The 17,401-nt window shown below is 45.0% G+C and overlaps 1 protein-coding gene across 1 annotated transcript in view; it reads right to left on the reverse strand.

Annotated features, from left to right (window-relative positions):
• LOC138680763 (uncharacterized) overlaps window positions 1-14,612 on the reverse strand; it is a 179,805-nt gene extending 165,193 nt beyond the window's left edge. The window contains exon 1 of the mRNA XM_069768028.1: window positions 14,355-14,612. Within this exon, the coding sequence (XP_069624129.1) occupies window positions 14,355-14,506 (152 nt within the window). The 5' untranslated portion in view covers window positions 14,507-14,612. The remainder of the gene's footprint in view (window positions 1-14,354) is intronic.
• Window positions 14,613-17,401: the final 2,789 nt, after the last annotated feature.

A 17,401-nucleotide genomic window follows, 5' to 3' on the forward strand; every position in this document is an offset into this window, starting at 1 on the left:
CGTTATAGATATCAAAGACATCATTGGATGCAAAATATGCATCCACAGAATGAATCAAGGTACCAATGGAAAATCACTGAGTGCTGGCATAAAAATGTGTGTTTAAAGTGACTGTCATAATGACCAACACACAAAAAAGAAACAAAGCAGTACAACTTAATCAGGAATAGTTTCCTTACCCATAGTGGAAAGACGTAAAGTGCCGAGGTCCCAGGTTAACCCCCCTCTGACGCGCGTTTCGCGTAGGCTTGTTCACAAAGAGGGTAGTGAACAAGCCTACGCGAAACGCGCGTCAGAGGGGGGTTAACCTGGGACCTCGGCACTTTACGTCTTTCCACTATGGGTAAAGAAACTATTCCTGATTAAGTTGTACTGCTTTGTTTCTTTTTTGTGTGTTGGTCATTATGACAGTCACTTTAAACACACATTTTTATGCCAGCACTCAGTGATTTTCCATTGGTACCTTGATTCATTCTGTGGATGCATGTTTTGCATCCAATGATGTCTTTGATATCTATAACGCTGACTTATTGAGTGCCATATAATTACTATATAATTATTGACTCATTGAGTGCCATATAATTATTTCTTAGCAGTACATACTTTGTACCGATATTTTTGTGCCGAGGCTTTATTTGTTTCCCACTGGGTTTTCTGTCCTTTCTTCATTTATATTGTTGTATGTTTTTTCATATGTTTTCAATAAAGTTTACTATTTTTATATATGTGTATGGAACTCCATTTTTCTCTGTGGTTATATGTATCTTGGGAGTATACACTTACTAGTCCCTTTTCTATACATGGGCATATGTATTTAAGTCATATTTGACTGTAATTGAGCATTTCATGGGACCCATGTTCTTTTCTGTGAGTTTATTTATATCAATGATCTTAACTTGTTGAACTGGGTCACCAGAGGAGCGGGGTTTCAAAGCCAGAAATAGTTTACAATTATTTTTAAAATTCAAAAACTTTGCTCTATCTCCAGAAAATAACTCAGGAATAGGAATCTTAGGTTCTAACATAGGATTCTGAACCACTAAATCTTGAATATTCTGTACATTTATAGCGAGATTATCCATCAAAGAGATCAGACCTTGAATGTCCATGTCCACACCTGTGTTCTGAACCACCCTGATGTAAAGGGGAAAAGAAAGACAGAACACAGTGCAAAGAAAAAAAATGGTCTCAGAACTTCTCTTTTCCCTCTATTGAGAAGCATTAGTACTTTGGTCCTCCAGTACTGTTATGAACAGGTAATTCAGAACCACAATGGACATTGAAGTTCAGAGCACACAAAGTGACCTGACAATTACCAAAAACAAAGGACGAGCTCTGAGACGTGGGAACTCTGCTGACCGCAATCCCTGATCCTAACACACCACACTAGAGGTAGCCGTGGATTGCGCCTAACGCTCCCTATGCAACGCGGCACAGCCTGAGAAACTAACTAGCCCTGAAGATAGAAAAATAAGCCTACCTTGCCTCAGAGAAATTCCCCAAAGGAAAAGGCAGCCCCCCACATATAATGTAAAACCAGAACACATGAGCTGCGCGCACAGTGAACAAGCCCGTAGAGACATGTTCACACCACCAAGAGACTTGAAAACACAAAAAAGCACAGTGAAACCAAAAACACTCTGTTGCAAAAAAATCACAGTGGACAGCAAGTGCTGGTAAAAAGATGGAAAAAACAGGGTATTTGGTTGATACGTTTTTTGCAAAAAATGTATATTAAGCCGCTCTACCAAACGTCAAGGTATACCCGTATCAGAGCAGTCCTAGCTAATGTATGTAATCCCTATCTGATGTATTTAAAACCTGGTCATATGTACAATACCTGTATGAGCAGGATTCAGAAAAGGAATGTCCATGTGGACACGCTGGACAGAACGGCTCCTGTGCGCACAGCTCAAAAAAAGAGGGGTGGAGGCCTCCCCAGTCTTGTGGACACAAGAAAACAATAATGTAAAACCAGAACACATGAGCTGCGCGCACAGTGAACAAGCCCGTAGAGACATGTTCACACCACCAAGAGACTTGAAAACACAAAAAAGCACAGTAAAACCAAAAACACTCTGTTGCAAAAAAATCACAGTGGACAGCAAGTGCTGGTAAAAAGATGGAAAAAACAGGGTATTTGGTTGATACGTTTTTTGCAAAAAATGTATATTAAGCCGCTCTACCAAACGTCAAGGTATACCCGTATCAGAGCAGTCCTAGCTAATGTATGTAATCCCTATCTGATGTATTTAAAACCTGGTCATATGTACAATACCTGTATGAGCAGGATTCAGAAAAGGAATGTCCATGTGGACACGCTGGACAGAACGGCTCCTGTGCGCACAGCTCAAAAAAAGAGGGGTGGAGGCCTCCCCAGTCTTGTGGACACAAGAAAACAATAATGTAAAACCAGAACACATGAGCTGCGCGCACAGTGAACAAGCCCGTAGAGACATGTTCACACCACCAAGAGACTTGAAAACACAAAAAAGCACAGTAAAACCAAAAACACTCTGTTGCAAAAAAATCACAGTGGACAGCAAGTGCTGGTAAAAAGATGGAAAAAACAGGGTATTTGGTTGATACGTTTTTTGCAAAAAATGTATATTAAGCCGCTCTACCAAACGCCAAGGTATACCCGTATCAGAGCAGTCCTAGCTAATGTATGTAATCCCTATCTGATGTATTTAAAACCTGGTCATATGTACAATACCTGTATGAGCAGGATTCAGAAAAGGAATGTCCATGTGGACACGCTGGACAGAACGGCTCCTGTGCGCACAGCTCAAAAAAAGAGGGGTGGAGGCTGTTATGGCTGGCAATCAGGCAACACAGCGTGCAGTAATCAGCGCACATACAGAGATCTGGCAATAACCAAAAACAATAGGACAAGCTCTGAGACGTGGAATCTCTGTAGACTGCAGTACCTGATCTATCCTCACACAACTATAAGCAGCAGTGGATTGCGCCTATAACTACCTATGCAACTCGGCACTGCCTGAGGAGCTGACTAGCCTGAAGATAGAAATACAAGCCTGACTTACCTCAGAGAAATACCCCAAAGGAATAGGCAGCCCCCCACATATAATGACTGTTAGCAAGATGAAAAGACAAACGTAGGAATGAAATAGATTCAGCAAAGTGAGGCCCGATATTCTAGACAGAGCGAGGATAGCAAAGAGAACTATGCAGTCTACAAAAAACCCTAAAACGAAAACCACGCAAAGGGGCAAAAAGACCCACCGTGCCGAACTAACAGCACGGCGGTGCACCCCTTTGCTTCTCAGAGCTTCCAGCAAAAGTTAATAGCAAGCTGGACAGAAAAAACAGAAAACAAACTAGAAGCACTTATCTAGCAGAGCAGCAGGCCCAAGGAAAGATGCAGTAGCTCAGATCCAACACTGGAACATTGACAAGGAGCAAGGAAGACAGACTCAGGTGGAGCTAAATAGCAAGGCAGCCAACGAGCTCACCAAAACACCTGAGGGAGGAAGCCCAGAGACTGCAATACCACTTGTGACCACAGAAGTGAACTCAGCCACAGAATTCACAACAGTACCCCCCCCTTGAGGAGGGGTCACCGAACCCTCACCAGAACCCCCAGGCCGACCAGGATGAGCCACATGAAAGGCACGAACAAGATCTGGGGCATGGACATCAGAGGCAAAAACCCAGGAATTATCTTCCTGAGCATAACCCTTCCATTTGACCAGACACTGGAGTTTCCGTCTAGAGACACGAGAATCCAAAATCTTCTCCACAATATACTCCAATTCCCCCTCCACCAAAACAGGGGCAGGAGGCTCCACAGATGGAACCATAGGTGCCACGTATCTCCTCAACAACGACCTATGGAATACATTATGTATGGAAAAGGAGTCTGGGAGGGTCAGACGAAAAGACACCGGATTGAGAATCTCAGAAATCCTATACGGACCAATAAAACGAGGTTTAAATTTAGGAGAGGAAACCTTCATAGGAATATGATGAGAAGATAACCAAACCAGATCCCCAACACGAAGTCGGGGTCCCACACGGCGTCTGCGATTAGCGAAAAGCTGAGCCTTCTCCTGGGACAAGGTCAAATTGTCCACCACCTGAGTCCAGATCTGCTGCAACCTGTCCACCACAGAATCCACACCAGGACAGTCCGAAGACTCAACCTGTCCTGAAGAGAAACGAGGATGGAACCCAGAATTGCAGAAAAATGGAGAGACCAAGGTAGCCGAGCTGGCTCGATTATTAAGGGCGAACTCAGCCAACGGCAAAAATGACACCCAATCATCCTGGTCAGCGGAAACAAAACATCTCAGATATGTTTCCAAGGTCTGATTGGTTCGTTCGGTCTGGCCATTAGTCTGAGGATGGAAGGCCGAGGAGAAAGATAGGTCAATGCCCATCCTACCACAAAAGGCTCGCCAGAACCTCGAGACAAACTGGGAACCTCTGTCAGAAACAATATTCTCAGGAATGCCATGTAAACGAACCACATGCTGGAAGAACAAAGGCACCAAATCAGAGGAGGAAGGCAATTTAACCAAGGGCACCAGATGGACCATTTTAGAAAAGCGATCACAGACCACCCAAATGACCGACATTTTTTGAGAAACGGGAAGGTCAGAAATGAAATCCATCGAAATATGTGTCCAAGGCCTCTTCGGGACCGGCAAGGGCAAAAGCAACCCACTGGCACGTGAACAGCAGGGCTTAGCCCTAGCACAAATTCCACAGGACTGCACAAAAGCACGCACATCCCGTGACAGAGATGGCCACCAGAAGGATCTAGCAACCAACTCCCTGGTACCAAAGATTCCTGGATGACCGGCCAGCACCGAACAATGAAGTTCAGAGATAACTTTACTAGTCCACCTATCAGGGACGAACAGTTTCTCGGCCGGACAACGATCAGGTTTATTAGCCTGAAATTTCTGCAACACTCTCCGCAAATCAGGGGAGATGGCAGACACAATGACTCCTTCCTTGAGGATACTCGCCGGCTCAGATAACCCCGGAGAGTCGGGCACAAAACTCCTAGACAGAGCATCCGCCTTCACATTTTTAGAGCCCGGAAGGTATGAAACCACAAAATCAAAACGAGCAAAAAATAACGACCAACGGGCCTGTCTAGGATTCAAGCGCTTGGCAGACTCAAGATAAGTAAGGTTCTTATGATCAGTCAAAACCACCACGCGATGCTTAGCACCCTCAAGCCAATGACGCCACTCCTCGAATGCCCACTTCATGGCCAGCAACTCTCGGTTGCCCACATCATAATTACGCTCAGCAGCAGAAAATTTCCTGGAAAAGAAAGCACATGGTTTGAACACTGAGCAACCAGAACCTCTCTGTGACAAAACCGCCCCTGCACCAATCTCAGAAGCATCAACCTCGACCTGGAACGGAAGAGAAACATCAGGTTGACACAACACAGGGGCACAGCAAAAACGACGCTTCAACTCCTGAAAAGCTTCCACGGCAGCAGAAGACCAATTAACCAAATCAGCACCCTTCTTGGTCAAATCGGTCAATGGTCTGGCAATGGTAGAAAAATTACAGATGAAGCGACGATAAAAATTAGCAAAGCCCAGGAATTTCTGCAGACTTTTTAGAGATGTCGGCTGAGTCCAATCCTGGATGGCCTGAACCTTAACCGGATCCATCTCGATAGTAGAAGGGGAAAAGATGAACCCCAAAAATGAAACTTTCTGCACACCGAAGAGACACTTTGATCCCTTCACGAACAAGGAATTAGCACGCAGTACCTGGAAAACCATTCTGACTTGCTTCACATGAGACTCCCAATCGAGCAAACAAGTCAGAAATCAATGGCAAGGGATACTGAAACTTAACAGTGATCTTATTAAGAAGGCGGTAATCAATACACGGTCTTAGCGAACCATCCTTCTTGGCTACAAAAAAGAACCCTGCTCCCAATGGTGACGACGATGGGCGAATATGTCCCTTCTCCAGGGACTCCTTCACATAACTGCGCATAGCGGTGTGTTCAGGTACGGACAAATTAAATAAACGACCCTTAGGGAATTTACTACCAGGAATCAAATCGATAGCACAATCACAATTCCTATGCGGAGGTAGGGCATCAGACTTGGACTCTTCAAATACATCATGAAAGTCCGACAAGAACTCTGGGATGTCAGAAGGAATGGATGACGAAATAGACAAAAATGGAACATCACCATGTACTCCCTGACAACCCCAGCTGGTTACCGACATAGAGTTCCAATCCAATACTGGATTATGGGTTTGTAGCCATGGCAACCCCAACACGACCACATCATGCAAATTATGCAGTACCAGAAAGCGAATAACTTCCTGATGTGCAGGAGCCATGCACATGGTCAGCTGGGCCCAGTACTGAGGCTTATTCTTGGCCAAAGGTGTAGCATCAATTCCTCTCAACGGAATAGGACACCGCAAAGGCTCCAAGAAAAATCCACAACGTTTAGCATAATCCAAATCCATCAGATTCAGGGCAGCGCCTGAATCCACAAACGCCATGACAGAATACGATGACAAAGAGCACATTAAGGTAATGGACAAAAGGAATTTGGACTGTACAGTACCAATAACGGCAGAGCTATCGAACCGCCTAGTGCGTTTAGGACAATTAGAAATAGCATGAGTAGAATCACCACAATAGAAACACAGTCTGTTCAGACGTCTGTGTTCTTGCCGTTCTACTTTAGTCATAGTCCTGTCGCACTGCATAGGCTCAGGTTTACTCTCAGACAATACCGCCAGATGGTGCACAGATTTACGCTCGCGCAAGCGACGACCGATCTGAATGGCCAAGGACATGGACTCATTCAAACCAGCAGGCATAGGAAATCCCACCATTACATCCTTAAGAGCTTCAGAGAGACCCTTTCTGAACAAAGCCGCTAGTGCAGATTCATTCCACAGAGTGAGTACTGACCACTTTCTAAATTTCTGACAATATACTTCTATATCATCCTGACCCTGGCATAAAGCCAGCAGATTTTTCTCAGCCTGATCCACTGAATTAGGCTCATCGTAAAGCAATCCGAGCGCCAGGAAAAACGCATCGACACTACTCAATGCAGGGTCTCCTGGCGCAAGAGAAAACGCGTGGGTCGCCGCGCAAAAAAAGAAATAATAATCAAAACCTGTTGAATAGGATTACCAGAAGAATGAGGTTTCAAGGCCAAAAATAGCTTACAATTATTTCTGAAGCTCAGGAACTTAGTTCTGTCACCAAAAAACAAATCAGGAATCGGAATTCTTGGTTCTAGCATCGATTTCTGATCAATAGTATCTTGAATCTTTTGTACATTTACAACGAGATTATCCATTGAGGAGCACAGAGCCTGAATATCCATGTCCACAGCTGTGTCCTGAAGCACTCTAATGTCTAGGGGAAAAAAAAGACTGAAGACAGAGCTAAGAAAAAAAAATGATGTCAGGATTTCTTTTTTCCCTCTATTGGGAATCATTGGTGTGGCTCCTTGTACTGTCATGGCTGGCAATCAGGCAACACAGCGTGCAGTAATCAGCGCACATACAGAGATCTGGCAATAACCAAAAACAATAGGACAAGCTCTGAGACGTGGAATCTCTGTAGACTGCAGTACCTGATCTATCCTCACACAACTATAAGCAGCAGTGGATTGCGCCTATAACTACCTATGCAACTCGGCACTGCCTGAGGAGCTGACTAGCCTGAAGATAGAAATACAAGCCTGACTTACCTCAGAGAAATACCCCAAAGGAATAGGCAGCCCCCCACATATAATGACTGTTAGCAAGATGAAAAGACAAACGTAGGAATGAAATAGATTCAGCAAAGTGAGGCCCGATATTCTAGACAGAGCGAGGATAGCAAAGAGAACTATGCAGTCTACAAAAAACCCTAAAACGAAAACCACGCAAAGGGGCAAAAAGACCCACCGTGCCGAACTAACAGCACGGCGGTGCACCCCTTTGCTTCTCAGAGCTTCCAGCAAAAGTTAATAGCAAGCTGGATAGAAAAAACAGAAAACAAACTAGAAGCACTTATCTAGCAGAGCAGCAGGCCCAAGCAAAGATGCAGTAGCTCAGATCCAACACTGGAACATTGACAAGGAGCAAGGAAGACAGACTCAGGTGGAGCTAAATAGCAAGGCAGCCAACGAGCTCACCAAAACACCTGAGGGAGGAAGCCCAGAGACTGCAATACCACTTGTGACCACAGAAGTGAACTCAGCCACAGAATTCACAACAGGAGGCCTCCCCAGTCTTGTGGACACAAGAAAACAATAATGTAAAACCAGAACACATGAGCTGCGCGCACAGTGAACAAGCCCGTAGAGACATGTTCACACCACCAAGAGACTTGAAAACACAAAAAAGCACAGTAAAACCAAAAACACTTTGTTGCAAAAAAATCACAGTGGACAGCAAGTGCTGGTAAAAAGATGGAAAAAACAGGGTATTTGGTTGATACGTTTTTTGCAAAAAATGTATATTAAGCCGCTCTACCAAACGTCAAGGTATACCCGTATCAGAGCAGTCCTAGCTAATGTATGTAATCCCTATCTGATGTATTTAAAACCTGGTCATATGTACAATACCTGTATGAGCAGGATTCAGAAAAGGAATGTCCATGTGGACACGCTGGACAGAACGGCTCCTGTGCGCACAGCTCAAAAAAGAGGGGTGGAGGCCTCCCCAGTCTTGTGGACACAAGAAAACAATAATGTAAAACCAGAACACATGAGCTGCGCGCACAGTGAACAAGCCCGTAGAGACATGTTCACACCACCAAGAGACTTGAAAACACAAAAAAGCACAGTAAAACCAAAAACACTCTGTTGCAAAAAAATCACAGTGGACAGCAAGTGCTGGTAAAAAGATGGAAAAAACAGGGTATTTGGTTGATACGTTTTTTGCAAAAAATGTATATTAAGCCGCTCTACCAAACGTCAAGGTATACCCGTATCAGAGCAGTCCTAGCTAATGTATGTAATCCCTATCTGATGTATTTAAAACCTGGTCATATGTACAATACCTGTATGAGCAGGATTCAGAAAAGGAATGTCCATGTGGACACGCTGGACAGAAGGCTCCTGTGCGCACAGCTCAAAAAAGAGGGGTGGAGGCCTCCCCAGTCTTGTGGACACAAGAAAACAATAATTTAAAACCAGAACACATGAGCTGCGCGCACAGTGAACAAGCCCGTAGAGACATGTTCACACCACCAAGAGACTTGAAAACACAAAAAAGCACAGTAAAACCAAAAACACTCTGTTGCAAAAAAATCACAGTGGACAGCAAGTGCTGGTAAAAAGATGGAAAAAACAGGGTATTTGGTTGATACGTTTTTTGCAAAAAATGTATATTAAGCCGCTCTACCAAACGTCAAGGTATACCCGTATCAGAGCAGTCCTAGCTAATGTATGTAATCCCTATCTGATGTATTTAAAACCTGGTCATATGTACAATACCTGTATGAGCAGGATTCAGAAAAGGAATGTCCATGTGGACACGCTGGACAGAACGGCTCCTGTGCGCACAGCTCAAAAAAAGAGGGGTGGAGGCCTCCCCAGTCTTGTGGACACAAGAAAACAATAATGTAAAACCAGAACACATGAGCTGCGCGCACAGTGAACAAGCCCGTAGAGACATGTTCACACCACCAAGAGACTTGAAAACACAAAAAAGCACAGTAAAACCAAAAACACTCTGTTGCAAAAAAATCACAGTGGACAGCAAGTGCTGGTAAAAAGATGGAAAAAACAGGGTATTTGGTTGATACGTTTTTTGCAAAAAATGTATATTAAGCCGCTCTACCAAACGTCAAGGTATACCCGTATCAGAGCAGTCCTAGCTAATGTATGTAATCCCTATCTGATGTATTTAAAACCTGGTCATATGTACAATACCTGTATGAGCAGGATTCAGAAAAGGAATGTCCATGTGGACACGCTGGACAGAACGGCTCCTGTGCGCACAGCTCAAAAAAAGAGGGGTGGAGGCCTCCCCAGTCTTGTGGACACAAGAAAACAATAATGTAAAACCAGAACACATGAGCTGCGCGCACAGTGAACAAGCCCGTAGAGACATGTTCACACCACCAAGAGACTTGAAAACACAAAAAAGCACAGTAAAACCAAAAACACTCTGTTGCAAAAAAATCACAGTGGACAGCAAGTGCTGGTAAAAAGATGGAAAAAACAGGGTATTTGGTTGATACGTTTTTTGCAAAAAATGTATATTAAGCCGCTCTACCAAACGTCAAGGTATACCCGTATCAGAGCAGTCCTAGCTAATGTATGTAATCCCTATCTGATGTATTTAAAACCTGGTCATATGTACAATACCTGTATGAGCAGGATTCAGAAAAGGAATGTCCATGTGGACACGCTGGACAGAACGGCTCCTGTGCGCACAGCTCAAAAAAAGAGGGGTGGAGGCCTCCCCAGTCTTGTGGACACAAGAAAACAATAATGTAAAACCAGAACACATGAGCTGCGCGCACAGTGAACAAGCCCGTAGAGACATGTTCACACCACCAAGAGACTTGAAAACACAAAAAAGCACAGTAAAACCAAAAACACTCTGTTGCAAAAAAATCACAGTGGACAGCAAGTGCTGGTAAAAAGATGGAAAAAACAGGGTATTTGGTTGATACGTTTTTTGCAAAAAATGTATATTAAGCCGCTCTACCAAACGTCAAGGTATACCCGTATCAGAGCAGTCCTAGCTAATGTATGTAATCCCTATCTGATGTATTTAAAACCTGGTCATATGTACAATACCTGTATGAGCAGGATTCAGAAAAGGAATGTCCATGTGGACACGCTGGACAGAACGGAGGCCTCCCCAGTCTTGTGGACACAAGAAAACAATAATGTAAAACCAGAACACATGAGCTGCGCGCACAGTGAACAAGCCCGTAGAGACATGTTCACACCACCAAGAGACTTGAAAACACAAAAAAGCACATGTATGGATTAGGGATTACATACATTAGCTAGGACTGCTCTGATACGGGTATACCTTGACGTTTGGTAGAGCGGCTTAATATACATTTTTTGCAAAAAACGTATCAACCAAATACCCTGTTTTTTCCATCTTTTTACCAGCACTTGCTGTCCACTGTGATTTTTTTGCAACAGAGTGTTTTTGGTTTTACTGTGCTTTTTTGTGTTTTCAAGTCTCTTGGTGGTGTGAACATGTCTCTACGGGCTTGTTCACTGTGCGCGCAGCTCATGTGTTCTGGTTTTACATTATTGTTTTCTTGTGTCCACAAGACTGGGGAGGCCTCCACCCCTCTTTTTTTGAGCTGTGCGCACAGGAGCCGTTCTGTCCAGCGTGTCCACATGGACATTCCTTTTCTGAATCCTGCTCATACAGGTATTGTACATATGACCAGGTTTTAAATACATCAGATAGGGATTACATACATTAGCTAGGACTGCTCTGATACGGGTATACCTTGACGTTTGGTAGAGCGGCTTAATATACATTTTTTGCAAAAAACGTATCAACCAAATACCCTGTTTTTTCCATCTTTTTACCAGCACTTGCTGTCCACTGTGATTTTTTTGCAACAGAGTGTTTTTGGTTTTACTGTGCTTTTTTGTGTTTTCAAGTCTCTTGGTGGTGTGAACATGTCTCTACGGGCTTGTTCACTGTGCGCGCAGCTCATGTGTTCTGGTTTTACATTATTGTTTTCTTGTGTCCACAAGACTGGGGAGGCCTCCACCCCTCTTTTTTTGAGCTGTGCGCACAGGAGCCGTTCTGTCCAGCGTGTCCACATGGACATTCCTTTTCTGAATCCTGCTCATACAGGTATTGTACATATGACCAGGTTTTAAATACATCAGATAGGGATTACATACATTAGCTAGGACTGCTCTGATACGGGTATACCTTGACGTTTGGTAGAGCGGCTTAATATACATTTTTTGCAAAAAACATATCAACCAAATACCCTGTTTTTTCCATCTTTTTACCAGCACTTGCTGTCCACTGTGATTTTTTTGCAACAGAGTGTTTTTGGTTTTACTGTGCTTTTTTGTGTTTTCAAGTCTCTTGGTGGTGTGAACATGTCTCTACGGGCTTGTCCACTGTGCGCGCAGCTCATGTGTTCTGGTTTTACATTATTGTTTTCTTGTGTCCACAAGACTGGGGAGGCCTCCACCCCTCTTTTTTTGAGCTGTGCGCACAGGAGCCGTTCTGTCCAGCGTGTCCACATGGACATTCCTTTTCTGAATCCTGCTCATACAGGTATTGTACATATGACCAGGTTTTAAATACATCAGATAGGGATTACATACATTAGCTAGGACTGCTCTGATACGGGTATACCTTGACGTTTGGTAGAGCGGCTTAATATACATTTTTTGCAAAAAACGTATCAACCAAATACCCTGTTTTTTCCATCTTTTTACCAGCACTTGCTGTCCACTGTGATTTTTTTTGCAACAGAGTGTTTTTGGTTTTACTGTGCTTTTTTGTGTTTTCAAGTCTCTTGGTGGTGTGAACATGTCTCTACGGGCTTGTTCACTGTGCGCGCAGCTCATGTGTTCTGGTTTTACATTATTGTTTTCTTGTGTCCACAAGACTGGGGAGGCCTCCACCCCTCTTTTTTTGAGCTGTGCGCACAGGAGCCGTTCTGTCCAGCGTGTCCACATGGACATTCCTTTTCTGAATCCTGCTCATACAGGTATTGTACATATGACCAGGTTTTAAATACATCAGATAGGGATTACATACATTAGCTAGGACTGCTCTGATACGGGTATACCTTGACGTTTGGTAGAGCGGCTTAATATACATTTTTTGCAAAAAACATATCAACCAAATACCCTGTTTTTTCCATCTTTTTACCAGCACTTGCTGTCCACTGTGATTTTTTTGCAACAGAGTGTTTTTGGTTTTACTGTGCTTTTTTGTGTTTTCAAGTCTCTTGGTGGTGTGAACATGTCTCTACGGGCTTGTCCACTGTGCGCGCAGCTCATGTGTTCTGGTTTTACATTATTGTTTTCTTGTGTCCACAAGACTGGGGAGGCCTCCACCCCTCTTTTTTTGAGCTGTGCGCACAGGAGCCGTTCTGTCCAGCGTGTCCACATGGACATTCCTTTTCTGAATCCTGCTCATACAGGTATTGTACATATGACCAGGTTTTAAATACATCAGATAGGGATTACATACATTAGCTAGGACTGCTCTGATACGGGTATACCTTGACGTTTGGTAGAGCGGCTTAATATACATTTTTTGCAAAAAACATATCAACCAAATACCCTGTTTTTTCCATCTTTTTACCAGCACTTGCTGTCCACTGTGATTTTTTTGCAACAGAGTGTTTTTGGTTTTACTGTGCTTTTTTGTGTTTTCAAGTCTCTTGGTGGTGTGAACATGTCTCTACGGGCTTGTCCACTGTGCGCGCAGCTCATGTGTTCTGGTTTTACATTATTGTTTTCTTGTGTCCACAAGACTGGGGAGGCCTCCACCCCTCTTTTTTTGAGCTGTGCGCACAGGAGCCGTTCTGTCCAGCGTGTCCACATGGACATTCCTTTTCTGAATCCTGCTCATACAGGTATTGTACATATGACCAGGTTTTAAATACATCAGATAGGGATTACATACATTAGCTAGGACTGCTCTGATACGGGTATACCTTGACGTTTGGTAGAGCGGCTTAATATACATTTTTTGCAAAAAACGTATCAACCAAATACCCTGTTTTTTCCATCTTTTTACCAGCACTTGCTGTCCACTGTGATTTTTTTGCAACAGAGTGTTTTTGGTTTTACTGTGCTTTTTTGTGTTTCCCCCACATATAATGACTGTGAGTAAGATGAAAATACAAACACAGAGATGAAATAAATTTAGCAAAGTGAGGCCCAACTTACTGAATAGACCGAGGATAGGAAAGATAGCTTTGCGGTCAACACAAAAACCTACAAACAACCACGCAGAGGGGCAAAAAGACCCTCCGCACCGACTAACGGTACGGAGGTGCTCCCTCTGCGTCTCAGAGCTTCCAGCAAGCAAGAAAAACCAATATAGCAAGCTGGACAGAAAAAATAGCAAACAAAAATAACACAAGCGAAACTTAGCTTATGCAGGAAAGACAGGCCACAGGAACGATCCAGGAGGAAGCAAGACCAATACTAGAACATTGACTGGAGGCCAGGATCAAAGCACCAGATGGAGTTAAATAGAGCAGCACCTAACGACTTAACCTCATCACCTGAGGAAGGAAACTCAGAAGCCGCAGTACCACTCTCATCCACCAAAGGAAGCTCATAGACAGAACCAGTCGCAGTACCACTCTCGACCACAGGAGGGAGCTTGGCCACAGAATTCACAACATGGACCACAGGATTTCTTGATTGCTGGTCACTGCACATCCCGTGTGAAATCTTCCTTCATCATCTGCAAATCTGGAGCCATCTACATAGAGGATCAACTCTGGGTTGGCCAGTGGCTCTTCTGCCACATTGGGTAGTCCTGCTGTTTCCTGTTGCATGATGCTGAAGCAATCATGATCATCTGGTCGGAGCAAATCCAGATCCTTGTGGAAGGTATCATGCAGATTTTGATCTGGAGGGTTCGTATCTGTATCCCCCCTTGGGAGTGGGAATAGAGTGGCCGGATTGAGGACTGCACATCTGGAGATGGTGACGTTGTCAGGCAGTAGTAGGGAGCACTGTAGACGAAGATGTCTTGCGGTGGAGAGATGTTTTGGCTGGGTTTGATTGAGAATTGCTGAGATGTCATGTGGAGCCAGGATTTCCAGTGGATGTCCAAGAATGATGTCAGCTGTTTTGTCCAGGAGGGCGTGTGCTGCAAATACTGCTCTCATGCAGGAGGGGGCTCCCCTTGCAACTGGATCCAGGCGAGCTGAAAAATAGCCTAGAGGTCTCTGTCTTCCCCCGTGAGTCTGTGTCAGGACTCCAGTAGCATGGCCTTCTTTCTCCATCAGGTAGAGACGGAATGGCTTCTCATAGTCAGGTAGGCCTAGCGCTGGCGCTGAGACTACTGAGTCTTTTAGCTTCTTGAACGAAATGAAGGCCACATCTGTTAGCAGGAACGGGGTTACGTTAACGCAGTCATACAGAGGTTGAATTAGGACTGAAGCATCAGTGATCCAGGCTCTGCAATACGAAACTAGACCAAGGAAGGCCTGTAGCGCCTTTGGAGTTGTTGGAGGAGCCATCTTCTCCACTGTGGTCTTCCGGTCATCTGTCAGGTGTTTAGTCTGGTGAGCAATGCATTGCCCAAGGAACGTAACTCGCTTCAGACACCACTGGACTTTGTTCTTCGAGACCTTGCAGTGTTGTTTCGCCAGGTAGAGTAGGAGAGACACGAAATGTGCTTTACACGTGTCAAAGTCAACTGCACAAAGGAGTAGATCGTCCACGTATTGTAGCAGGGTCACTTCTGCATGTTCTGTGATCCAGTTGGATAAATCTACCCGTGTGTGCTGCGGCCCCCTGATGCGTGAAGGCAAACAGGTACTGGTCGTCTGGATGGAGGGGAACACTGAAGAAAGCATTTGCCAGGTCGATCACCATGAACACTGTTGCTGTGGAAGGCACATTTGAGAGCAGGGTGTGTGGATTCGGCACAATTGGAGTTTCAAATACTGTAGCGTCATTCACCGCTCTTAGGTCATGTACCATTCTGAACTTGGCTGGTTCTCTTTCACAGTCTTTTTCTTGACGGGGAAAAGCGGGGTATTGCAAGGAGAGGTGCAGGGGACAACGACCCCTATTTCCAGGAACACCTTCAATTGGTCTGAGACGGCTTGACTCTGTGCGATGGACAAGGGATACTGGGCCTTACGAGGATATGGAGTACCTGGCTTGAGTGATACCCGCACCGGGGCAACTTGAAGTTTTCCCACATCTTGGGTTCCCTTAGACCATAGACTTTCTGGTACTACGTCCAGTACCTCCTTGGGTAGGCCTTCATGGGTTGTTTGAGGTTCCTGTAAGGCTGCCAGCATGACTGACTCTTCCTGGGTCAGAGGTGAAGAAAGGGTCACGGTCCCATCTTCCTGGAACACTATGGTTGCTTTTAGTTTCTGTAGAAGGTCTGCCCCCAGTAGGTTGAGTGGGCAGGTTCTTGACACCACAAACTGGAACAGGATAGAGTGTCCTGGCTGAGTGCACAAGCTCAGAGGCTTTGTAAGCTGAGAATTTCTGACTTGACTGTCGATGCCTACGCAAGACACAGAGGATTCTGATAGGCAGGTAGGGTCAGGGAGTTCCACATGTCTCATCACACTTCTGGCTGCACCAGTGTCCACAAGAAAAAACCTGACAACGCCATCCACTTTCAGGGTAATTTGAGGGGTTGGTCCTGCTGAAGGGGTTTTGCATGTCAGGAGCGTGGTGTCTTGCGGACCTGGCTTGCCCCTGTCCTATGGATGGGGCACTTCACTGTCCACCTTGTCTGCTCCTCGGCTTGCTCCTCTGGGCAGGGTCTTGGGTTGTGATGGAGCTCTGCACCGGCTCTGGTAATGACCCAATTTGCCGCAGTTGAAACATCTGACGTTCCTTCTGTCTCGGTATTGCGGTGGCTCTTCAGAGTCTATGGTCGCCATAAGGGGTGTTGTCTTCCGCACTCCTGGTTGGGACTCGATCCCTTTGGCTACGGTGAGCAGGGTGTCCATTGCTATTGACCTGTACTCGGGCCTAGCCACTATCAGTGGCTTCTTGATTGGTTCTCTGAGTCCATGCACAAAGGCCTGTGCCAACATCCGCCTGTGTATCTGATCATGAATGGTGATGCCCAGGTCCTGGAAAACCTGCATTACTCTGCCATGGAACTTCTCCACAGTCTCTGTCTTCTCCTGACTCATGTCATGTAAACTGAGGGCCTGTCCGGCCAGCCTGCCTTTGGCCGACTCTCTGAGTTGTTCAATCAGCTTCGGCCCTGACTCCCAGGCATGTACGTCTAAATCTGCTGAAAGCTTGAAGTGTTCTTTCATGATTGGCCAGAAGGCATCACCTGCCTTTATCTCCATCACGGCCCACAGATCATTCCAGGTGGCTGCATGTGTGCGCTGGTTCTTTTGCATTCTTCTGTAGAATGGCATGGGGTGCGTCTCTGGATCTGGAAGGTTGTTGAGGATACTGGTCACCTGACTTGGGGTGAAGTGCACATAGTGTAATGGTGGTGCTTCTATCTGCCCCTGTCTCCTAGGTGCCCGTGGGTTTTTCTTTCTAGTACTGGGTAGCATGTATGAAGTCCCCTCTTCATCCTCATCAGAGGAATAGTTGTGATAGAGTCATGCAGTGGCTGATAAGTGGTCTTGGATATTGTCTTTTTGTGAGAGGATGTGTCCCCACCCTGCTGAGGCTGTGGATGATTATAGTTCCATTGTGGTGTGAATGTTGGCTGCTCTGACCGGGAT

The sequence above is a fragment of the Ranitomeya imitator genome, chromosome 5 (genome assembly GCF_032444005.1).
Source record: "Ranitomeya imitator isolate aRanImi1 chromosome 5, aRanImi1.pri, whole genome shotgun sequence".
Taxonomy (NCBI): domain Eukaryota; kingdom Metazoa; phylum Chordata; class Amphibia; order Anura; family Dendrobatidae; genus Ranitomeya; species Ranitomeya imitator.